The 26,691-nt window shown below is 35.9% G+C and overlaps 1 protein-coding gene across 4 annotated transcripts in view; it reads left to right on the forward strand.

The window, feature by feature from the left end:
• The window catches only part of E(Pc) (Enhancer of Polycomb), a 371,838-nt gene extending 346,629 nt beyond the window's left edge, over positions 1-25,209 (forward strand). For 2 of the 4 annotated variants that reach the window (XM_090413189.1, XM_090413190.1), the window contains 2 exons: positions 3,234-3,525; positions 22,415-25,209. In XM_090413189.1, coding sequence (XP_090269315.1) covers positions 3,234-3,525; positions 22,415-22,499 — 377 coding nt within the window. In that variant the 3' untranslated portion in view covers positions 22,500-25,209. Of the gene's footprint in view, positions 1-3,233; positions 3,526-20,907; positions 21,290-22,414 lie in introns of all 4 variants that reach the window. The other 2 variants (XR_016550343.1, XM_090413191.1) reach the window with 2 other exon arrangements.
• The last annotated feature ends 1,482 nt before the right edge of the window (positions 25,210-26,691 follow it).

The following is a 26,691-nucleotide window of genomic DNA, read 5'->3' on the forward strand; positions in this document are numbered from 1 at the left end:
GCACTTCAAGGTCAAGCCATTGTTTGTGTACCACTCTGAGTATCCGAGGGTGTTTAAGAAAAATAACGTGATGAAAAGTAAATTGCCTATTATGTGGAGGGTTTGGGTAACCAGGCAATTGTTTATTGAGTGGATCCATGAAGTCTTTGCCCCAAGTGTGAGAAAATACCTCCAAGAAAAAAATTTGCCAATTAGATGCCTTCTTGTAATGGACAATGCTCCTGCTCACCCTCTAGGATTGGAGGACGAGTTAGTGGAGGAGTCTGATTTTATCACAGTGAAGTTCCTGCCCCCTAACACAACTTCTCTAATTCAGCTCATGGACCAGCAGATCATTTCGAACTTTAAGAAACTCGACACCAACGCACTGTTTCAAAGGTGTTTTGAAGTGACCTCTGACACAGAATTAACACTCAGAGAATTCTGGAAAAATCACTTCAACATCTTCCATTGCTTAAGTATCCTTGACAAAGCCTAGGCGCAAGTAACTTACAGGGCCATGAACTCGGCTTGGAGGAAATTGTGGCCAGACTGTAGCAGACAGAGAGATTGAGGCTGAGCATGTTGCTCTTGTCAGTGATATTGTGTCTCTGGGCAAAAGCATGGGCTTGGAAGTTGACAATGCTGATGCGGAGGATCACAGGAATTAGCTCACCACGGAAGAACTGGAACACTTTGAGAAGGAGCAGCGAAAGACGTAGGTGGAGGAAATGTCTTCAGACACAGAGGAAGGGATTGAGGATGTTCCTAGTTCTTTGATCAAAGAAATGTGTGTGAAATGGGGTGAGGCGCAAAGTTTCGTGGAACGATATCACCCTCACAGAGCTGTAGCAAACCGCATCATAAACCTTTTCAATGACAGTGCTATGTCTCACTTCAGGAACATTTTAAAATGCAGGCAAAAACAAATCTCATTTTACAAGTTTTTAGTGAGACAGGGGCCCAGTGTGTCTCAAGCAGAGTCGAGTGGTGCCAAGAGACAGAAAAGAGAAAGAGAAGAAAAACCCAGAAGGACAGTAACCTGATGTTTTTATGGAAGCGGACTCCCCTTACTCACCTCCTTCCGGTGAGTAAGATATAGACGAAGTTAAATTTTCGTTTATTCTTTTTATGTAAGATTTTATGCATTTTCATTGTGTTTGTATACGATCTTATGCATGAAGCACTGTTTTAAAGGTTTAAATAAACAATCATCTGGGGTTCGGGAATGGATTAATCCATTTTACATTAATTCTTATGAGAAAATGGTTTCTGTTTCCGAACAGCCTTTAGGAATGAATTATGTTCAACAACCAAGGTTCCACTGTATATTTATATATAATTTTTTATTTTTTATTTTTTTCAAAATAAATTTAGGAAATTTTAAGAATCATTTTTAGTTATCGTACTTTAGCTACTTAGGTGGCACTTTGTGAATATATCAGTTATTGTTTAATTAGCCTTTGTACTTGTACTGAGGATGCCTGTGATACTCAGGCGAAAATTCTACTAATAAAGAATATTTTACATTAGTTAATTCCCTTATTATAATAGTAAGTAGTCCAAAGACTCATCGAGGGAGGGTACCTACTCTACAACTCTCCGTCTCCAACACTCCACCAACCGCATCTATCTTCATCATCTACACCAGTGGTCTCCAAACTTTTCGCCATGCGGGCCACTTTGGGTACTTCAGCACTGTTTTTTTTACTACAGCAGGCCGTAGTAAAAAAAAAAAAAAAACTCTAGAACTAGATACATGAGTTTTATTGAAAGCAGATAAAAACTAATTACAGAGTATGTGAGATGAAATTATTGTATATTAATGACAACGAACACTATCAGCAAATTCTCATATTTTTTTCACAAATTATAATAAAACCATTAATGTGAATGATGTAACTGAGTTTGTGTTTTTAAAGTCTTATTAAACTCAGGTTCAAATTTTGAAGTGCTTCAAAAAACTCGTATAACTGAGTTTTTTGTCAATGAATACAGATCGGGAAATTTTGTTTTTTGCTTGTTAGTTCATTTTAACCATGTTTTTAACAACTTTTTTAAGTGTTCTTATTTTGTGCGACAAATTTTTTTGTTGATAAAAAAGTTTATTCGGGTGTAACTTTTTATTTCGTTTTGAATTCTTTTAAATTTTTTTTCTTCGTTAGTCCATTTTAACCGACCTTTTACAGTCAGAAAGACCATAACTTGGATTATGGTTACTTTTTGCTATTCGGGAATATATTTTGAACACAATTTTAATTAATGCATTTGAAATCTATCAACACCCTTTTTTTTTTTTTTTTTTTTTTTTTTTTTTTTTTTTTTTTTTTTTGCAGATTCTTATTGAAAAATTAGTCCAATTGGTAGGCCGGATAAAATCATATCGTGGGCTGTAGTTTGGAGACCCTTGATCTACACCAATGCCATCTACTGCCGACCAACCACCACTATATTTTCACAAACAACATCCATGCTCACGGCAGGATTCAAACTCGCAACCTTTTGGCTGAAGAGTGGATACGCTAACCACTCAGCCAACGAGGCCAAGTGTAAGCAAACAAGTTTGTTCCTGAAGTATTTTTAGGACTGGGAAACTTAAACATGTGAAGATATAAAGAAGCTATGACTTCATATTACTTAGTATCCTAGTATCCCATAATGCAAAGCAGATCTCCTTGCAGACATATATAATGCATTGCATTATGGAAAGGGTGACTACCCAGACCAGTTTCGACCTTTATTGAGGTCTCATCAGTGGGAGCCAGACCCAGAGGTGATACTAAGGTTGAAGTAATGCAGAAGTCATATTTTCATATACGACTAGCTAAAAGGTGTCACACCATATTATTAATCAGGTTCACACTGATGAGACCTCAATATAGGTCAAACTGGTCTGGGTAGTTACCCTTTCCATAATGCATAGCATTATACATGTCCGTAAGGATACGTGCTTTGCATTATGGGATACTAAGGCAAATGATGTGAAGTCATAGCTTCTTTATACGAGTTGTTCCAGTTCTGAAATAGTTCAGGTGCAGACTTATTTGCTTACACTTGGATAAAGGATTAAACCAAGTATATATTTTCTTGGTATCTTTAAATTATAGTATAACCAAGTGGAAAACTTCCAATATATATTTATGTCTGTTGCATCTAAATTTCAGCATTTAAATATTATTATTACTAAAGAATGCATTACTCATGTTTTTCAAGACAAAGTGCATTCTTATTGTAACTTAATTTTCTCTTTATAGATTCAGACACAAATTTGAAAAATCAAGTTGCAGGAAGTTCTCATACTATGCCTAAGGATTCCATGGTTGTAGATTCACCTCTAGACTCAGTGATACAAATTACACTTCCTAATGTCCCATCAATAGAACAGTATTTACCAGCAGTACCGTCCACAGATCTGGGAACTGTAACTGCTAGTGAAACTAGTGACAGCATTTGTGTTGGCTTAATAGCAGCTAAAACTCTAAACACCCAAGCTTGTACAGACTTAAAACTTACAAACACAGAACAGAATGGAAATGAAGAAAGTAGGTAAGTTTCACCATATTTTTATCGGAATGTTTTTTTTTTACTTAATTTTACACACAATTTTCATAGCACTGTATGCAGTGCTTTGAAAAGTATGTTTGTTTGGGTAGGTGTCTTGACATTAATGTAGACAATTTTATTACTATTTCAAATCTCTTCAGTCCATCAAGGGTGGTTACATCTTTAACTCTCGATTAACTTAAAAAATTGTTCTGGACTATGTTCATGTTTTGAGGATAAAAAAAAAACCAACCCCATATACTAATAATTGAGCACCACTGTGGCAACAACCAAAACACATGATCATCTTTCTGAATCTCCGCCTTAAATAGGATGGTGCTTCTCCACATTCATGTCTTGCTTGCATTCCCTCTCATCCCTAACAATGTTGAGAAGGGCTAATTATGTATCATAAAATGTCTTATCAAATCACTGTTTTCTTTGATGCCCATATGAATACACAGAATTTATCAGTGATGATAATATTTGACAATATTCACTTGTCCTTCATTAGTTTACTGATTATATAATCACATATCTGATTTTCAAAAATACAGTAACTTATCAAAACAATATCAGTTATTTAATAACACATTAGGAGACTATTATGCTATAATTCTCCATAGTCTCACTATGATTAAAATGTTAATTCTAATTATAAAAACTAGTTATTCTTTATATAATAGTACACTTCTCGTAGACAGGCTTATACGTTGGTTATGCATTTCTAATCACTTAGGGAATTGAACAATCAACGCTATTTGGCCACGTGGCTCTGAAACACTCCTCTCCTTCCTTACACACTTAAACAACCAACACTCCAGAATCAAGTTCACCCTGGAAAAAGAGGAAAACAACAGCCTCCCTTTCCTAGACACACGAGTCACCTGCCAGCCTGATGGAACCTTGGTTTTCTCAGTTTATAGAAAACCCACCCATAAAGGCAGATACATTCACCAACAATTCCCCCCCCCCCCCCCACAACAATATGGAGTGGTGAAAACACTATACAACAGGGCAAAACTAATCTGTTCTAACGACATGGCCCTAAACACTGAACTAAATCACATCCTCAACACTTTCTCAGCCAATGGCTACCCCCCCCAAAAAAATCCAAAAAATAATAAAACCTACAAACCACAGCCCCCCCCCTCCACAACAAAGATTACTCTAAGTCCATCACCATTCCCTACATCCGAGGCACCTCAATAAAAATTACCAAAATTTTAAAAAAACATGACCTCACCTGGAGCCTGTGTAGCTCAGTGGATGTGGCGTTTGCATACCACGGCGCTTGGCCGCACGAAGGAAGACTTGGTTTCGAGTCTAGTCGGCGACTAGAGGAAATTTTTCTAAGCCTTTTTTCGACCGGTTCCCGAGGTAGTCGATCTCTGGCACGGGCAAGCGGGGTTTTCCTTCTGGAAACTCGGGTTTTTCGTCCCATAAACTCAAGAAAATCGACCGTAGAACCCACATTATTTCAGACATTAATATATTGTGTTAGGGTTAGGGACCACGAGATGGCGGCACATTTGAGCCGTCTTGGCTGTTGGGCTAAGTAGGTGTTCTTCAGCCCAACAGCCAAGAACACCCACTTAGCCCACTAGAGGGCACCATCAGGACTTCTAGGAGAACGATAGCTTCATACCTTCATTCTCAGTTACTGTGTTGTAGTGCCATTTTTCATTCAGTTTACAAAATTGAATAGTTTTATAAAATTAAATTTTATTAAATTCTCTCCTAGATGAAGTCATCAGTTTAGATAGAGACATAATTGAAAGACTTAAAACTCATTTTGCAAGACCTCCTAGATTTTATGGTCTTCGTAAAATACATAATTTGACTTTCCTCTTTGTCCAATAGTAGATGTATTGATTCTCCTACTTACCGTATAGCCAGATATCTAGCTAAATTATTGAAATCTCACATAGCAATTCTAGTTCCTTTCTTAAAAACTCCTCAGATTTCTTAGAAAAATTGAAAAATATCTCATTGCAACCTACAGATCTTATGGTGTGCTTTGATATAGAATCTTTATATACAAATGTATCTCTCAAGGAGACTTTAAAATTACTGACTGACATCTTTCCAGAAGACATTATAAAACTATTCGATTTCGTAATACACTCTGGATATTTCTTATGTCAAAACAAATTTACAGCCAAGTAGAAGGAACGGCCATTGGAAGTCCTCTCTCTCCTGCTTTAGCCAACTTTTATTTAGAACATCCAAAAAAGTCCTCTTCTCATCTATTTTCCCTCAACCATCCTTTTGGGTAAGATATATAGATGACATCTTTACTATATGTCCTCACAACAAACATTAAAAAAAAAAATTAAACAGTATCAATTCCTTACATCATCGTATAAAGTTTACTATGGAAATGGAAAAAAAAAAACAACCAGTTAGCATTTTTAGACGTTCTCCTCATTCGGTCACCTTTAAATACTCTTACAACTACAGTTTACAGGAAACCAACGTTCACAGGTCGGTATATTCTTAAAGAATCAGCCCATCATCCTTGTCAAAAAACAGGAATCATAAAATGTCTAATCAGAAGAGCCAAAACTAATTGTTCTACTTCTAGTTTTCTACAGAAAGAACTTTCTACTATCCAACAACATATGAAACGCAATGGCTTTTCCGAAAAGAGTACACAACATCTTCTCGATTCTTATAATCCACCACTAAACAACAAAGATTCAATACGTCGAGTTCCAATTCCATACATCTCCGGGATTTCAGAACCTATCTCAAGAATTCTGAAGAAATATGAGTTAACAGCTGCGTATTCACCTATTAACAAATTATCTTCCCGTTTTCCTTCTCCTAAAGACAAACGCTCAACTATGTCTCTTCCTGGAATTTATCAAATTCAATGCAACTGTGATCTCTCCTATTTTGGACAAACTGGACGCTCTCTTGAAAAAAGAATCCAAGAACATCAATCCTCCATTCATCACAACAAACCTGAAAAATCTGGATTGGCTCAGCACGGGATTGAAACTAACCACAACATCCTTTGGTCAAAAACTCGCCTCTTACATAGATCCCGCTATAAATTTGAACGTTTATTCAAAGAAAGCATAGAGGCATTACTCCATCATCCTAACCTGAATCAGAATGACTGTATATCTGTATCAAAAATCTGGGAAAGTCTAATCAGGATAACTCATTAATTCATATTAATTTTATGTTATTTAATATTATTAATTAATATCTTTATTTCAATCATGTCTCGGCTTAATAATATTCCCTTCAATACTTAGTGATATAACATCATGCGACTTGTTCTATTTTTAATGGTCTATTGTTAGTATTTCACCTTGTATTTTTTAAAACTGTTCTTGTAGTGCCACTGAAGATGGTCTACAATTTTCAGACCAAAATATTTGGCTTATTAAATACCTTTCTTGTGTTTACGTGCTTTTATTATACAATAACCAATCACAGCCACTGATTTGTAGGTTTTATTGTTTCAGCACTCACCCTGTCTCGTCTTTTGGATGGTTTAAAACCACTGGAACGCTAAGAATTTGACCCATTGTGCTATCTGTATGTCTGTTCAAAGGACCCAAAGGTGTATGTATTTGTGACTGCCCAACTGGGCTATTAGTGTGATGTGATGCAATGTTTGTGTATTGAAAAGTGTCCTCTTTATGAATCATTAGCAAAATGTGTTTCATTTTAGGAATCATGATCACACAAAAACATGTAAGAAAGTTTTAAAGCGAATAAAAGTTGAGCAGCTCTCAGATGTAAACTGTAGACTAAAATACAGAAATATTATTGAAAAGAAAATGAAAGAGTTTGAGAACAGGAATCAAACCTTGGAGATTCAGTGACAAACTCTGAAGGAAACATTGATTGATTCTGCCAGAGAGGTATGTGGTGAGGTTGTGTGCAAAGATAAAAAAATCAGAACTCCCTGGTGGACACAGGAAGTTAAAGAGGCAGTGAAGGAAAAGAAGAAAGCATATCAAAAGTTCCTGGCAAATAAGTCAGCTTTTATTCTTACAGAATACAGAGACAAATGTAAGAAAGCTAAACAGTGTGTAAAACTAGCTAAACAAAAGTCATGGGACGACTTTGGCAAGAATATAGAAAATAAATATCAAGAAGGTGGCAAAATATTCTGGAGGTTGTTGAAGAAGCTTAGGAATGGAGGAAAGAGTGCTGTAAAAGGAATTAGAGATGATAAAGGTGAAATGAAAACAGGAGAAAAAGATATCCTTGAAGTATGGAGTAATTACTTTGAAAAACTGCTAAATGAAACAAGCAGTGATGACAGCACAGTGATAAAAAACACTGACCAGGCATGCAGTCAGGAATACATATCCATACTTGAAGTAGAAAAAGCCATCAAAGGCTTGAAATGTGGAAAGGCAGCAGGAGTAGATGATATTCGACCAGAAATGCTGAAGTATGGTGGTATAAGAGTCTTACAGTTGCTGCACTGCATAGTTCAGAAAGCCTGGACAGAGGGACGAATTCCCGATGATTGGAGTAGAGCTCTCATAGTACCCATATATAAAAAGGGAAATAAAACTGAATGTGAGAATTACAGAGGTATTTCCCTACTGAGTGTTCCTGGCAAGATCTATGCAAGTATACTTAAGAAACGGTTGAGAAGAATTGTGGAAGAAAAGCTTGGCGAAGAACAAGCTGGATTCAGGCCAAATAGAGGCTGTCAGGATCAGATCTTCACTTTACGACAAATAGTCGAGAAAGCATGGGAATATAACAAAGATCTGTATTTAAGTTTTGTCGATTTGGAAAAGGCATATGACAAGCTGCCAAGAGAGAAGCTATTCAATACGCTGCAGTTATATGGTGTCAATGGGGCATTATATCAAGCAATACTTAGTCTTTATTTGAGTTGTGAGTCAGCAGTTAGAATTGAAGGAAGTACAGGAAGATGGTTTAATGTTAAATCTGGTGTGAGACAAGGATGTACATTATCCCCTCTGTTATTCATTATCTATATGGATCACATTATGAAGGAATGTGGTATTAAACCTGATATCAAAATTGGAGATGTTAATGTCAGCTCTTTGCTTTATGCGGATGATGTTATACTTCTAAATAAATCCGCTACAAGTCTGCAAGATTCTCTGACTAAATTGAATAGCTGTTGTAATAGATATGGTATGAAGGTCTGCAATAAAAAGACAAAGACAATGAAAATAGGCAGAATCATTGAAAATGTCAACTGTGTTGTGAATGGAGAACCTGTGGAACAAGTAAAACATTTCAGCTACTTAGGCACAATTTTTACTGAAGATGGTAAACTAAATATAGAAATAGACAACAGAATTAGCAAAGCTGGTATCGTGGGAAGTCAATTGAATAAATTCATATGGAATAAGAAAGAAATTAGTCGGAACACTAAATTAGCTGTATACAAGACTGTGTTCAAACCAATTTTAACTTATGGATCTGAGAGCTGGGTCAGAAGTAAAACACTTGACCAAAGACTAGAGACCGCAGATATGAGAGTCCTGAGAAAGATTAGAGGCGTGAACAGATGGCATCAATGGCAATATCATATTAAAAATGAGGATATTAGGAAAGAACTTGACATTGTCAGCATCCAGGAATGCGTTAGCAGAGCTAATCTCAGATGGTATGGTCACTTAAATAGAATGGGAGAGGAAAGATTAGCAAAACAAGTGTTCTCTGCAAGGTTGGCAGGAAAACGACCCAGAGGAAGACCAAGATATAGGTGGATTGATACGGTACAAAGTGCCTTAGACGATAGAAATATAAGATCTGATAATGTTGGAGTCTTGACAAGTAACAGACTGATTTGGAGGAAAATTGTAGATAGGAAGTTAGTAATGATGTAATTTTTTCATGTAGTACTGTCATATCCTGTACACCCCTTGAGGGTACATGGCAGGAATTTGATGATGATGATGATCACAAAGCCAGGAAACAACTAAAGGAGTCTTTGACAGTAATAAATGCAAAAATGTGATATGTGTGATATTGCTCTTCCGTGGGTGTACACCACACACCTAGCACACCCTGAATATACACTCTTGATATATATATATATATATATATATATATATATATATATATATATATATCAAACCCCCCCCCCCCCCCCCCCCCGAGAGGATGCTAGGACTACAACAGATCAATGCTAATAAGAATAACGATTTGCTGATATGATTTTTTGAGAAGTTGGAGGTACTTCCTTGGGGAATACCTCACGGGGAAGGCTGTTTCACAGAACTAAGTGTTTTTTTTTTTCCCCTCATACATGAAGGTCACGAGACCTTTAACACCACACTGTCGTGTGGGCAAGTGATTACGGAGAAAATGTAGCCTTTGATATGTTTGTTAAAGAGTGTGAGGTTGTACTCAGTGAGAAAAACAGTATGGGAGAGTTTATTCCAAAGAATAGAGGTCGATGAAATGAAGGAAGCTAATGAGATGTTTGTTTGGTGTGTTTGAAACTGGGCAGTGTATGGGTGTTAGCCATTGATTGACTGTTCTAGTTTTTCTGTGATTAGAAGAAAGTGAAGGAATTGTAGCAGCCAAATTAGAGAACAATGCCCATGAAAGTACTTATAGAGAAAACACAGTGCTGAAACAGAGCGCCCGCGATCAGGTGACTGAAGGGAGTCTGTGAAGGAAAGGTCACCTATTAAGAGATTGCCTCTTCTGAATATAATCAAGAATTCTCTGGGAGGTCTTGGGTGCGTCATCCAAATATGAGAACATTACTCCAATTATTGGGTGGATCTGACACTTATAAAGTGTTAGGAATTGAGAGGAAGAGAAGTAATATTTAAAAAAAAAAAAAAACACCAAGCTTTTTAGAGCCTAAGGAGGCTATATGAGTTAATATATTTGTGCCAGGGTAAACTGGATGTGACAGTCAACCTGAGAAAGTTGATCTTGAAAGGAAACTGGAACAATATCAAAAATGAGAGGGGATGAGGTCGGGTTTTTCTTCAGGCAATAAGTCAGGTTTAAGCTTTTCTGGTATTAAAATTTACTGCATTGTCTTCATCCCATTTCAGGAGAATGAGGAGATCACTGTTCAAGTCACTGGTTATCTTTAAGCATCTAACATTAGGGTACTGCATGGTTTATCAAATGATGAAGAGTGCTGTCATCGGCAAAGCTGTGAATAGGATTTGAAGTCAGAGAAGGGAGGTCGTTGATGTGAAGGAGGAAGAGCATGGGCGAGAACACAGAATCCTGAGACACTCCAGCATTGATGGGGAAATCTGATGAGAGGGAAGCTGACAATCCAATCAGAGTGTAGAAGGGAGGCCATAAGATGGCAGTTTGTTCACAAGGCATCAGTGCCAGACACAATCAAATACCTCAGAAATATCAAGAACGATAACATAAGGTTCTCCAAATCTTTCCATTGTCTAAAGGTAGGTGAGATTAGCTAGGAGTTGCTGTAGAATGAGAATAGTAGAATCAATATTGGTGATTGCTAATTAACTGAAAATTCTCCAAGTAATGAAGAAGCTGGCTGTTGATAACCTTCTCCATCACTTTTGAAATTACTGAGATGAGAACAATGGGATAATAATTAGATGGCTGACTTTTGTTTCTCTTTTTGGGTACAGGCTGGATGTGGGCTTCATGCTGTAAGATGCCAGTGGAATATGAAACTTTACATAGATGGGATGAGTGTCATTTCTGAAGCACAAATCTTGAGCATAACCAGAGATTCTTGAACCAGAAGCCTTATTAGTATCAAGATTAATGAGGGTGTTTCTGATGTCCTTTTGGAGAAAGTTCAGAAGAAGCATTGCATTGGGCAATTTGTGGAAGAATGGGAGGTGATTTGCTTTGGTCATTCAGGCAGGAGTTGGAGGGAAAAAACTGATACCAAGAGGTCTGCCTTTTCCTTGGGTAAGGTTACCATGGTGTCGTCAGAATGCAAGAGAGGTTATAACATGGAAAGGCAGAAGTTACGCCCAACAGCCTTAGCAAGGGACCAGAAGGCTTGACTGCTAGTTGAGCAGGAGATGAGTTTATTGCATTTCATTCTTATGAAGTCTGCTTTGGAATTGTTGGTAACTTTTTTTTACATGTTTCTAGCTGTTGTGTAAGCTGAATGAGAAGCTGGAATTTTTAATTTAAGCCATTGAGCATATGCTGCATTTTTATCATGGACAGCAGAAGCACTTTTTTTTTTTTGTGAACCAGGGCTTTCATATAGGTTTGCAGTGGAGTAAGAATTTCTCTCATTCCAATGAGGACTATTTCAGTGCAGGTATTTAGATCATGAGAGCAAAAGCACTAATCTAATCATGGAAAAGCAGCATAAAAATTCCAGAGGTCATCCCGGTTGGCACAATTATAGTGCCATAGGGTACAAGGTTGAGATTGGCTGTGTGGAGGACATACTGTAGAGAAGGAGACTTGAATAAGATTGTGGTTAGAGTTGCCAAGGGTAAATCAGATATCCAGATTTAGAGGGGAATTGGTTAATAAAAGGTCAAAAACATTGGTAGAATAATAAAGATTGTCTGGTATTCTGGTTGATAGATTGACTGTGTTAGGTCATGACTGATGGCAAATGATTCAGCTTCATTATCATCTGGATCCGTGAAGTTAAAGTTGGGAGCCAATTTGCATTAAAGAATTCACATTTGACGTCTGTGGATGCTGCATGGTCACTCCTGTACCTCACTATGTTCTGGGAGCGAAGCCTTCTGCTAGAAGAAGTGGCAGGGCTGCAGATTCCCTTTCCATACAGACCTAGTAGGACAATAATAAACATCCATTCCCATGGTGGGAATCTCCAAAGAGGATAATCTCACAGCTTGAGTGATTAGTTTGTAAGAAATAAAATTTTTAGTGATAGGTAGTCAAAAAAGAGAAGCAGGATTGTCAGAGGCAGCAAAAAGGCTGTAAAGTGAGGTATGGAAATCTTGAGCCAGAGCAGATTGAAAAGTGGGGATTCTAAATCAGATATCCTCTGACAGGGGATATCGGATTTCACAAAAGCACACATTTTGTACTTTTTGTGAAATGCAACATGTAGGATATAGTGGGAATAGTTTGGGGGGGGGGTGGTCATAGAGGATGCCAGCTGAGGTTCTGTTAGGAAAAAGTGATCAGGTTTTGATGTGTGTGATGTATGTCACTAATGTTTGTATTAATGCCTCGATTAATATTAGTGTTCCAATTTTTTTTTTTTTTTTTTTTTTTTTTTTTTTTTTTTTTTTTTTTTTGTTGTTGTTATATTTTTCACATTTAAATTTTTTATGGGAGATTTTTTTGTATCTGCAGTTAAAATTATAGTAATTAATTTTATGATTGATTTTCATGTGTAGGGTGGTTGATTCAGAAAACAAAGAGAAGGGGCATGCAGCTGGGGTGAGGGACTTGTGAACACAACTCACACACAGGGAGTGCCCAGCCACTATCTGGCAGGATAAGTGGCAGCATGATTATTCACCAGCTGATTGGAAAGCCTCCAACAGATGTGTTACCATTGGGATTGGTCCCATGCACTATCTAACAGCCAGCCTTCAGAAAACTGTTTTATGCTGTACTGTCAAATGGATCAGAAAATGGCTCCCTAATTGAATATGAGAATGGTGAGATACATGCAGTGGAAGATGAATGGGAATAGTAGGTTCAATGAGTTAGCAGTTCAACTCAGCAGGCAGCTGTTTCTCATGGTTATTGTAGGTTTAACTGAATGGATTCCAGTTCTGCTGAACAGTGCCCAGTGAAATATCTATAGAAGACATGATGCAGAAATTCACCATTAGCTAGGCAAAGTACTCTCTTCTGGACAGCACCAAGAATATTTAGAATGGTTTTTGGTGAATCACCCCAAATGTGAAAGCTGTATTCAGTGGGTCTTGAGCAAAAAAAAAAAAAAAAAAAAAAAAAAAAAAAAAAAAAAAAAAAAAGCCAAGTCTTTTGGTACTCAAGGATGTTATAGAAGTGTTTGTTCCAGAAAATGCGAAGTGTGTCAGCCTGAGAAGAGAAATCTCATGTTGACTATTCAACTGAGCATTATCAAAGGTAAGGAGAGAACTAAGGTTTGGTTTGCAAGAAAAATGGCCAAATAGTGATTTGGAAGCATTGGAGGTGACTAGGTTGTCATTACCTCATTGAGGAGTTTAGGACACCAATTGAAGATAATCTTGAAATTTGAGATGTTTGAACACTGCAAGGTTGTATGATTGTAGGAGGAATGGAGAGTTCTATTTCCAACAAAACTGTAGGTAGGGTTTAAGCAATTGAGAAAGGTAATTTATGTATATGAGGTAAGATAACAGAGCAGAGAACACTTGCATTAATAAGAAAATCTGAAGAGAAAACACCCTCTACCATTACATGCATTGAATGACCCAAAAGCAATTTCACTTGCTGAGAATTCCTTGATGCCAAACCATATCAAGTGCCTTGGAAATGTTTATGTGCAATGGCAGAGCTTTCTCCAGATCTTTTCATGGCATGTATCCAAAGGTGGATGATATATGAGCAGTGTGATCTATTGTAGACATGAACTAATGGAATCTATATTGGTGGTCATTGATTAGATGACAGTTCCTCAGGAATTGAAGAAGTTGACTGTTGATGCCTTTCTCCATTATATTATGCAGCATTATTATTATTATTACGGGTATCTCCATGGAGTCAGTAGACTCATCGCGGGAGACCCAAACTAGCAAAACAATATCTGTCATATCTCTTCTTGAATTCATTTACAGACGAAGAGCTCACAACTAAGTCAGGCAATGAATTCCACTCATTCACCACCCTCCAGGCAAAAAACCTTGTTCTGACACCTTTGTTAACCACACTCTTCTTTAATTTCCAGAGATGACCTCTTGTTCTTCCATCACTTTCACACAGCTGAAACATTTCCCCTGCATCAATCCTATAAAAACCTTTTAGTAATTTGAATGTTTCTATCATATCCCCTCTTCTTCGCCTATCAACCAATCTCTGCAATCCACAAGCTCTCAATCTATCAATGTAGGGAGCATTTTTTATATCACTCACCAACTTGGTCACTCTTCTCTGAACCCTCTCCACAGCCTCCTCATCTCCAAGGAATCCAGGTGACCAGACCTGAGCACAGTAATCCAAATGTGGAAGTATCAATGCTTTATAAAGGGGAATAATAACCTCTTTATCTCTGGATGTCAGTGTGTTCCTCAACAACCAAGTAATCCTATGTGCAATCTTGGACACCTTAGCAATGTGTCCTCTGAACTTCATCTCCCTATCTACCAATACCCCTAAGTCCCTAGCCTCATCAATCTCTTGGAGTACCTTTCCATCGATGTAGTACACAGCTGGTAATCTTTTAATCCCAAAATGCATGACTTTACACTTTTCCACATTGAACTGACATCCATTTTCTTTTGCCCATTTTACCAGCTTATTTAAATCCTCCTGCAAACTTTCAACATCAGCTTGATTTTTTATTGCACTACACAACTTTGCATCATCAGCAAACAACTGAATATCTCCCTTTAAGCCGTTTTCCTATATCATTTATATACAAATTAAACAACATTGGCCCAAGCACAGAGCCCTGAGGCACACCACTGGTCACCTGCCTCATTCTGGACTCGGCTCCTCCATACACCACCTTATGGTATCTCTCCCTGAGCCATTCTCCTATCCATATCACCAATTTAATATCCATTCCCATCTGCTCCAATTTGCGTAACAGTGTTCTATGGGGTATCCTGTCAAAAGCCTTAGCAAAATCCAGAAGTACCACTGTGTAGCCAGTTCCTTTGTCCAACTCAGATGTTATTCTATTATGAATAGTTAATAGATTGCTAAGGCAGGATCTACCTTTAACAAAACCATGTTGGCCTCTATAGAGTATCATATCCTGATCCACCCATTCTTGAATTTTGTCTTTAACCAACTTTTCCAATACTTTTACCACTACTCCTGAGATGGTGATTGGTCTGTAATTCAATACCGCAGTTTTAGAGCCACCCTTATGCAAAGGAACCACTTTGCCTAACTTCCACTCCCTAGGGACCATACCAGAGTTCAAACTTAAGTTAAATATCCAGGTGAGAGGGGTTGACAATTCATTTGCACATTCACGCAACACCCGAGCTGATATTCCATCTAAGCCTACCGCAGTGTTTGCATTTAAGTTTTGCAATATATTTAATACCTCTGATTCTTTAGCTTCAATTCTCACATTAGGTATTGCTGTAGGTATAGAGATATCCTCACTTGGGTGATAGACTTTTGAAAAGTGATCACTCAGTAACTCGACTATTACATCTGATTTTGTCACCTCAATACCATCAGCACCCACTAAGGTTATCCTTCCGAAGTCATTCTTCCTCTTACTTGCCACATAGCGGAAGAACTCTTTGGGATTACCCTTGATCTCTTTGGCTAAGGTCTTCTCATAATCTGATTTAGCTTTTCTTACTATGCTGGTAACTTTCCTAGCTTGAGCCTTGTACTGCTCATGGGTGTCCTGATCGCCTTTCTCCTTGTAAATTCTCCATAACATTTTCTTTTTTTGCAGTTCAAGCTTGATACTACTGCTCATCCATCTAATGCCTGCCTTGTTTGACCTCCTAACCATGGGGACACAATCTGATATTGCTTTCCTCAGATACCCGCTGATTTTATCCCAAGCACTGCTAACATCTTTCCCTTGCAATATGTTCTGCCATGGGATGGCTGCAAGCTCACTCCGAAGCTTGTTATAATTGCCTAACCTGTAGTTCCGTACATACCCCTTCTTAATAGAAAAATCCACAGATTTTGCAACCTCCCAAGTCAATACCACATGATCGCTTTCACCAACTGGAGGTAACGAGGACACCTTACTTATGCATATAACCTCTGAACCAATAACCAGGTCCAACACTCTCACACCACGTGTCCCTTCAGTTACGTGCTGTTTCAAGTAATTATCTCGTAGAAGATGTATGAATTCCATTTCCTTTTTGCTACGTGATATTTCCTCCTTCCAATTGATATCACCGTAATTAAAATCCCCCATAATAATCACCAAGCCTTCACTCATTGCACTAAGTTGCTGATGCATGAATTCAATATCTCCCCCCGTACTCCCTGGCCTATAGCAGCATCCAACTGTATATTTGGTTGCGTTGGTCGCTATTTCGCACCAGACTGCCTCAAATGAACTCTTATTCACATGTCTATCATCATGATATACTACTTTCTTTGGCTGCAACACATCAGCTATCATCAACAGTACTCCTCCCCCTGTTCTATCTTCTCTATCCTCCCTGAAAATAGTGTACCCATCACATTACATTCACATTACATTCATCACAGCATGCTTACTAAATAGCTTAAGGAAATTAACGTACAATAGAATATACATTAAAATAAATTTTAAAACACTTCCAATATTTTGGCAATGTCATGTTGCCATTATCACAGGAACTTAAATACAAGACATGTGCACGCAGGCACAACAAACAGTAAATGAGTAATGAAGCAGGAAGCTATTCTTTCTCCTAAAAGTCCTGATGGTGCCCCCCTAGCGGGCAATGTTGGTATTCTTGGATGATTTTAAATACAAGACATGTGCACGCAGGCACAACAAACAGTAAATGAGTAATGAAGCAGGAAGCTATTCTTTCTCCTAAAAGTCCTGATGGTGCCCCCCTAGCAGGCAATGTTGGTATTCTTGGATGATTGGGCTGAAGGTCTTCTGATGTAGGTTTCCTAAATTTGGGGCAGTCTCATGCAACCAAATTTGTTGAAGTTGCATGAGACTGCCCCAAATTTGGGAAACCTACATCAGAAGACCTTCAGCCCAATCAGCCAAGAATACCAACATTGCCTGCTAGGGGGCACCATCAGGACTTTTAGGAGAAAGAATAGCTTCCTGCTTCGTTCCTCATTTACTGTGTGTTGTGCCTGCGTGCACGTGTCTTGTATTTAAGTTCCTGTGATAATGGCAACATGACGTTGCCAAAATATTGGAAGTGTATTCAAATTTATTTTAATGTATATTCTATTGTACGTTGTAATTTCCTTAAGCTATTTAGTAAGAATGTATAACCAACGTCTAAGCCTTCCCACGAGAATTATACAGCATGGTGGTGAAGCAGCAGGTCGATAGTTTGATTGTACATCTCTCTCGCTCTCACTCTCAAATCAGCTGTATATGGGCTTCCTTCCTACTTGTGGGGTGGATGACAACTGAGTGTAATATAGTGTAGAAGTGATAAAGGACAGGTCTACAATCAAGAACAGAAGCTTTTTTTTTTTTTTTTTTTGAATCCAGTTGATTGAGATTCTTCTGATGTCTTTCTTATGGAAGGCTACAGGTAGTATGCAGCGCACTGTTCCAGATAACAGTGATGGCAATTTGTCTCTGTGCAAGAGTTGGATGAGAAGAATGATGCCAAGAGGTATGCTTTATCTTTAGGTGATATTGTAATTCTGCCATCAGGTTGAGTAAGAGTTAGAGCACAGATGAACAGAAATTATGCCAACCATCTTTAGCAGGGGATCAAGTGTTGTGGGCATCGATGCAGGCTATGAATAAAGCTGGAATTCTTATCTTAAGCCACTTACAATATGAATTTTCCCCTGCTGGAAACTTAGGAGGAAAAACCCGAGTGAAAATGATGGTGAAACTCAGGTTTCCTCCTAGAAACTTGAATTTTTCATCCCATGAAAACAGACAAGCTGGTCAGAAAAACACATGCAATTTATGGACATATCACTCATAGCCTTAACTGCTTTGTCCTTAATCCCATATAATGTCCATTCTTGATTTACAAGGTATTTGGACACAGGAAATGGAAAGGTTTGGCAAAGCTAACATGTTCACTCTTGACAGAACATGTTCTTCTTACTTTTTCATTTGACTCTCCTTGGAACAGTATCACACAACCTTCTGGTGTTCATTCCAGTCATCATATATCATTACCTTAAATGCTGATGTACTTGTCATTTGGGTGACCTCAATAATGTCTGCATCTCAAAATGAGATTAATTTTCTTTCTTAGACAGTTGATACCTCTAAAATACCCCAACTCAGCATCACCAGAGTTCAAGATCTGTACTATCAACATAAGAAGCCTGAATAGCAAAGAAATGGGGCTAGCTGAGGAATTAGATAAGTACCAGATCGACATAATAGGGGTGACTGAAACAAAAAAGACAAAAACTGGTGAGATCGTTCTGAGCAATAAATACAAAATGTTATATTCAGGCAATGAAAATCAAGGAAAACAAGGAGAAGACATAGTATTCAACACAAAATACGAGGCTCATTTTCTTGAATGGCAGGCAGTGTCAAGTAGAGTGCTTTGGGCAAATATCAGAATGGGAAACTGGAAAATGAGACTTATTTGTGCCCACAGAAGGTTCTACTAAGGTAGAAGAAGGAATTTTTGAGGCTCTAGAGAAAGCTACTGACACAATGAAAAAGGAAAAGTTTGTCATTGTTGAGGATTTAGATAGCAGAGTAGGAAGTGATTGTCAGACATACAAAAATATTTCGGAAAATTTGGAGAAAAGAGCAAAGCTAATAATAATGGCAGATATCTGTTGGATTTCTGCTCAGGACACGGACTGGTTATTACTAACACCATGTTCCAACATAAAAATGTGAACAAATTCACATGGAGAGAAGAGGCAAAGAATAAGAAAAGAATAAGAATATGTTATTGTTGATAGTGATGTTTTCTCCCTGGTACAGGACACCAGAGTGTACAGAGGATTTGAAATTGGAAGTGATCACTATTTAGTGTTGAGCAGGATAAAATTGAATTTCATATTGAAAAGAATAACATGTAAGAAAGTTTTAAAGCGAATAAAAGTTGAGCAGCTCTCGGATGTAAACTGCAGACTAAAATACACAAACATTATTGAAGAAAAAATGAAACAGTTTCAAAGCAGGAACCAAACCTTGAAGATACAGTGTCAAGCCCTGAAAAAGACATTGATTCAGCCAGACGCATGTGGTGAGGTTTTCTGCAAAGATAGAAAAAATCAGAATTCCGTGGTGGACATAGGAAGTTAAAGAGGCAGTGGAGGAAAAGAAAAAGCATGTCAAAAGTTTCTGGCAAATAAGTCAGCTTGTGCTCTTAGAGACAAATGTAAGAAAGCTAAACACTATATAAAACTAGCTAAACAAAATTCATGAGAAGACTTTGGTAAGAACATAGAAAATAAATATGAAGAAGGTGGCAAGATATTCTGGAGGTTGTTGAAGAAGCTCAGAAATGGAAGACAGAGTGCTGTGAAAGGAATTAGAGATGATAAAGGTGACGTGAAAAACAGATATGAAGTATGGAGTAATTACTTCAAAAAATTGCTAAATGAAACAAGCAGTGATAGCACAGCAGTAAAAAACACTCAACAGGGATGCAGTCAGGAATACATATCCATACTTGAAGTAGAAATAGCTATCAAATGCCTGAAATGTGGAAAGGCAGCAGGAGTAGATTTTTCCACCAATGAAATCTCATTGGTGGAAATTTAGACCTTGAGAGATCGCCAATTTATATTATTGCCTTTCATCTATATTTTTACAATTAAATTCTATACCCATTAAAAGCCCACGTATCTTAGAAATGATCTGCATGACAAGCTGATTCTTTACTGAGAGGTGTACTTTCATAACTGAAAATGTCTATCACATAAAAATATGTTAATAGATATGCTGATCAGTCCAGTAGAAAAATTGTCTAATAGAAAGTATGCATTGTATTTATGGTAAAGTCAACTGCTTTTAGTATACAAAGAGCTTTAATAGTAATTTAAATTCTTCTTTATGTAACAATATGTCTTATGTGCTTCAGATACTTTTTGGAATCTGTACAGATTTTTGTTTGTTCGAGAAACAAAGAAACTGGAATTGAGAATATATGCCATGCTAGTTTTGGATTTATTTATTTCTTTTAATATTTGCAGTATTCTCTGTTTTTATTTTTTAGGTGAATATAGTTTATATGTAAAATTTATAATTTGGTTATTCATTTTCAAATATTACTTTTATTAATTTCCTAAATTTCCACCATACCTTTTTTTTTTTTTTTTTTTTTTCTGTTCTTTCATAAATAAATTAAACTTTAACTTGGTTAATGAGCAAGTCCTTCATTGAAAGTACCATAAAAGTCTGAAAAAAATATATGTAAAAATAATAATTTACGTGTTCAGACACCACATTCATAACATATCTTTACAAAAAATAGACACTTTTAATTTTAATAAATAAACAAACATTATTATTTATTTCTAAGACAGTTAGTACTCTTTAGGCCTCCTTTGGATCATATTATTTTTGCAGTGCATCTTCTTGGAATGAATCAAGCTCTTTAGCTAGTCCTGAAAAATGGAATGGTTCCATGTTTTAATCAGAGTCTCTATCAATTAATTCTGTTGATTTTCCAGGCTAGGACATCCTGTCACTATTATTCATCCACAGCTTTCCTGTACTTTCTTGGCCTAGTGACAAGAGATAATATTGTCTTGAAATCTAAAACCTCTTCTGGAAACTTGGAAAATAAAATGCAGCTGATGGCAGTGTATTCCTCTGCAAAATATCAATGACTGTTCTACACATCACATCATTTGCACTGAACATGAATGAGAAGTGTCATCACAGATTTGCATCCTTGTGTATAAACCTCTGGTAGTCAGCAATGGATCATCCTCAGAGAAACACTCTGTCATCAGATGTCTAAAGCGGTTGTTGAATTCAAATAACATACCTGAGTTACTACAGCTGGTGCTTACTGTAATGTTATGAGCAGAATAACCATCATGAAGACAGGTAATTTTTGTACAAATTTATACAATTTTTATCCTAAAAGCTTAAAAGTTGCCATGATTTATGGTACTGAAGACTCCATAGTACAGCATAAAGCATTGCAAAGTTAAGCATCAATTTTGTAATGCAAAGTTGATTCTTAATGTTGATGAATCAGTTTGATGGATATAAAAAAAAATTCTTCGAGTGATTACAGTAAAAAAAAATTAGAATAAAAAAGGTAATGCTGATTGACTCACAAAACAACAGTCATTGGTCATTTGAAATGTGCATTCATTTCTGCATATAAATGTTTGTAAATGTCATTCCGAATTTTCTTTGAATGGATAGGAATATATGAAAAACCTTTAAAATTCAATGAATTGCGTATTAATAGATAAATATTTAAGTTGCATAAACTACTGTTTTAATTAGGAATGTAATTTTTGTTGACTGAAACTGTATTATCATCTCTGCAAAACATATGTATCATGGATAAGTACTATTTGAACTGAATTATCATTTACCTCATTTTAAATGGGGAGGGTAGAAGTGAAGAATTATATAAATTTAGCCATTTTCTGCTCTTAAGCTTTTTTGTAGCAAACCTGAAATCCCATCATGGCAATACCCCTGTGGTTATGAAGACACTGCTACATTTGCTTTCCATTGGAAAACCTTGGTTCAAATCCTCTTGGATGCAAGGAACCTTTGTAAGGGCTTTTCAATTGAAGTGAGTTTGTAAGCCTCATACAGAGGTTGTTTGTCCCTTAAACAAGCATTTATTTCTTTAAGGAACAAGCATTTGCCAGTTTTTTTTTTGGGGGGGGGGGGGGCTACCAGAAGAATATATGCAATGATAGATATAATATACTGATCTAATTGCTTTGGCCATAATTCCAACCATCCCAGCTTTGTCATTATTCCTAAGTGAACATTGCCTTAAATCATAGATCACAGGTAGATGGCTAGGTTTCTTTCTGGTTTTCTGGCTGATACCCTTATAAACAATTAAATTTAAATTAGGCTAAATTAACTTACAAATTCAATTTCTAAATTGACTAGCATTAAATTTTCTTAGCCAGTAATGTTAACATGTTTTTTTAATGATTTTTTTTTACTTATTTTATTATTTTAATGTTATTATAGGTCGCAACAAGGAGACATAAACTTAGCTAAAGTTAAAATGGAAAAAGTACCTAGTGGCACTGGATTGCCTATGGATGTAACTTGATATTCGATGAAATCTGAATGGTATGCACATGTGACCCTCTTCTGGCCAACGAGTTGGAGCAAGTTGCGCGCACAGGATAGTGTTGAAACACTCCGTTGGTACCTAATGAAGTGGTGAATCCGGGCTATACCAAATATCTTCCTCGCAAGCTCATAAGCAAGGAATAGTGATGCTTCATGATGTTTGAAATAATGCCCAAAGTTCCTGGTAGTTCCTGTGTCAATGTTCCCGTCACCTCATTAAGTATTTGTTAACATTTCACTTTTCATCTCATGTAGCATTGTGAACTGTACAGGACTAGATATCATTGTATGCATCAGTTTGAAACCAGTGTTTTTAAAAACAAAGTCTACTTCTTATAATGTGAATGTGTAGAAGAAAGATGAGGGTACTCAGTTTCAGTAATAGACACACACACACACATTTACATTTGCCTCACACAAAATCTATGTATATGTGTTATTTATCTACATACACATGCATATACATATTTGTTGTGTAAACCTTTCTTTAAATGCTGAAATGGAAAATTTCAAAAAAAAAATGATATATATATATATATATCTATATATATAATAAAATTGGATTTAGAAATTGGTTAAAACATCTGAAACAAATATTTGCATTTCAGAATAAGTTGCTCTTCCACTTAAACATTGCTGTTCTTCAAAAGAAGAAAAAAAATTCTTTCTGTATTTCTATAGAAATTAGCATAATTGAAATGCAATGTATATATGTTTTTCATGAACAGAAAGAAGTTGATAAACACTTGCACTTTTAAGAGATGAAAATAAGATTAGAACATTAATAAAAATTGGATTATACAAATACTGTTCTATTTTAAGGATGAAATTAATAATTTTATTAAATAACTGGTTTAAAACTTTAAAAAAAATTAAAATGTCTGATTTTCCTTGTTCTGGAGAAAATTGATTTATGTTATTGAATCAAGAAATGTAGACTTGTGAACTTTCATTTTTTTTTTTTTCATGCATTTTAAAACATCTTTATTGTTTTGAATATTGTATATGTTTATTTATAAACTGTGATCCATAGTTCTTGGCAAGGTATTCTCTGAATTAGAGAATTTTATATAAACTGCTATAATCTACATCGCTGCATTTTCACACTATTTATTCTTGCTGTCTAAATATGAAGTTTATCTGTGTCTCAAGTACTTTCATGACTTAATATGGAAGTAATGCACTTGAGAGAGTGCAGCTTCAAAAAAACAAGTATCTGAATTTCATTGGTTTATCCTAAAATTAAATTTTATACTCTTTCAGAATTCTAGGTAGAAAATGTGTTGCTTAGTAACAACTTTTCTAGCAGTTATAAGAAAAATACAGTGATTAACAATATCTTTTAGTAGTATTCATACAGTAAGAATATTCTAAAAGAAACTACATTTATTGTAATGGTAGTGCATTCTTCTTGCATTTTAGAAATGTGAACTATTATTCTACAAACATTAAACATTATAGTGTCATGTTCATGTCATGTTGAACACATTTAATTTCCTCTTGTGACAGGTCTCTTTATGTGTTGATAGACAATGGAAGTCATCAGTGTGGTTTAATTATATGTTATTTTATTTAATACTGAAGGAATGTCAAAAATGTATAACTGTTATTTTAACTTGAGTTTTGTCTTAATTTCAGAAAGAGGCCAAGTTATATATTTTTTTTCTTTCTACATGAAATCTTAACTAACATGAATATGAAATTATTGCGTTTCCATCCTTCTGAATTCAAAAATGTTTAAAGTTTTGAATATTGAAGCGAAGAAATAATGTCATTTTTCTTCCTTTTTCAATTACATTTAATGACAATGTTCACCCTCTTAATTTTCAGTACAAGAATTTGTTACATCTTTGTATATTTATTGCCATAATATAAGAAAAGAAAAGTACTTATTGATGTTCAAATGTTTGTTATTCTGTGATATCTAAGCAGTATTTAATCAAATAAAAAAAATCTTAGTTTTATTTTGAACTTGAGTAACCTCACTTTCCCACACTTTTCAGATACCTGTATTTATTGCAGTATATATATATATAAAAAAATAAATAAATAAGAAGAAATAAATAAAAATTGTTGTATATGTAGCAGAATCTTAGTCTTTTGCTGAAGTCCAGTTCACTTTTAAAATTAGATTAACTTGAAAATAGCACAAATACTCTGAAATTTGTTAAAAAGAGTTCAGAACTTCAAATTATTGTGAACAAAACAAAAAAAAAAAAGTCATACAGTAGGTGGTTTGTTGATGACAATTTACAATTCCTTCACTGTATTAAGAATATATAGCCTTGTCAGTTCTGTATTGTATGCTATGTAATCATGATGTAAAAATTGAAGATTCTTTTAAACATGTTCATATGATACATTACTGGAAGGATCATTTAGAAATGATACCATACTGTATTTAAAGAGTACCCATATAAATGATGTGAGTGTGCTGTTGTTGAAGAGTAACATTATGAAGTATCACTTTCCTTGATGGGGAACACTTACAACCTTGCCATTGTGTAAAGATATGGTGTTATGTACAGGCCGTTTGTGCACCACTGATTTTGCCTGTATGAAGTGTGGTTTCTTTGGAAAACCCTGCAGTTGTGTAATATAATTTTTGTATTTACTTCAAGAAAAACTGTGTATCATTGTAAATAGCACCGTAGCTCGCATGCAATTAAAAATAATAATAATTTGAACCTTTCAATTTCTTTGGTCTGTGTTAAATAAATTTAGCCTTAGTTCTGAAATCATTAACATACTGGAAAGCTTAACATGATTCAAAACACACGTGCACATTGAATTAATTTTCCTTTTTTAAGTTTTTCTGCATTATCTATATATTTGTTTATATTTCATAACTTATGCATATGTAAATGATAATGTAACACTTTGTACACATTAAACTAAACCCTAAAATATTGCATAAATAGAGTTTTAACAACAGAGGTAAAAATTTAATTGTTAATATGTTAGATAACTTTGCTTGGGAACAAAATTGGGTAAATGAAAGAATCAAGAAAAGTGAATGAAATTATTTTAGAGAAAATGAGTTGGATAGCTAAGTTCTATAGTACTGTGGCACAGAAAATTATTTGTTTCAACACACTAAAGCACTTGGGCTGATTATTATATATATAGTGCTTGTAATCTATTCATTTTTAAATACATTATGTGATCAAAAATATCCAGAAGAGCATTTAGTGAAGTCAGTTACTGATGTCAAGTATTTGATCTGTCTTGCAATCACCATTCTTGCACAAACCCCATTTGTGGACGTGGACATTGTTGTGTTGATTCAGAACACTTTACAGGTGTTCTGAATTTGCCATAAAGTTGGCAAGTTTGGTGAAGCACAGAAAATGTAGAGTATTAAGCTCTGGTGTAGCTAGAGCTTTTGCCGCCCCTCTCAATACGCACGAAAAATACTACATAAAGTCGAAATGACGTATACGGAAAAAATTAAAACACTGTGTTTATTTTTGAAGTAAAACTTCAACATTCTAAAATGTTATTTTTCTGTTAGCAAAATTGGTGATGATATTGGCGAAGTTATTTCATAGTAATGTAGGTAATTCTTAATCAGTTTTACTTAGAAAAATTCCTCTCAAACTAGCAACACTTACAGCAATTGTGAGGAATATTCGCAGTAGTATTACAATATTTGAAAATGAGTTCTTGAGACTGTATTTTAGAATTAACTGCAAAAGTTCAAAAAGGTTCAAAGTGCTGCCTGGAGGCAGACTGCTGCCCCCATAGCTACGCCTCTGATTAAGCTGTAGCATTAGATTCCCCAAACCATGACAAACATCCCTGGACATTGGTGTTGCCTATACCAAATTTCACAGTTGGCACAACATACACAGTGTGCCCGTTAAGTAATGAAACAATCATATCAAAACATATCAAATGCCAAAGAAACTATTTGGCATTATCAATTACATAAATTCAAAATAACCTCTCTCCAACTCCATACAATGTTTAGAGATGTTCGAAGGCATGGTGGAAGTCCTGAATGGGAACCACCTTCAGTCTCTGGGTCACACCCTGCAATCGATATCATCAATATCTCTGAACCACTATCTCTGAATGAAGTGTGCTTTGAAAGGGCTCCCCCTTTCAAAGCACACTTCATCTTTAGGATAGGAAGAGGAAAAGTTTGTGGGAGTCAAATCCGGTGA

Source organism: Typopeltis vanoorti, chromosome 23, assembly GCF_054136105.1.
Source record: "Typopeltis vanoorti isolate ZY-2024b chromosome 23, IOZ_Tvanoo_1.0, whole genome shotgun sequence".
NCBI classification, from domain to species: domain Eukaryota; kingdom Metazoa; phylum Arthropoda; class Arachnida; order Uropygi; family Thelyphonidae; genus Typopeltis; species Typopeltis vanoorti.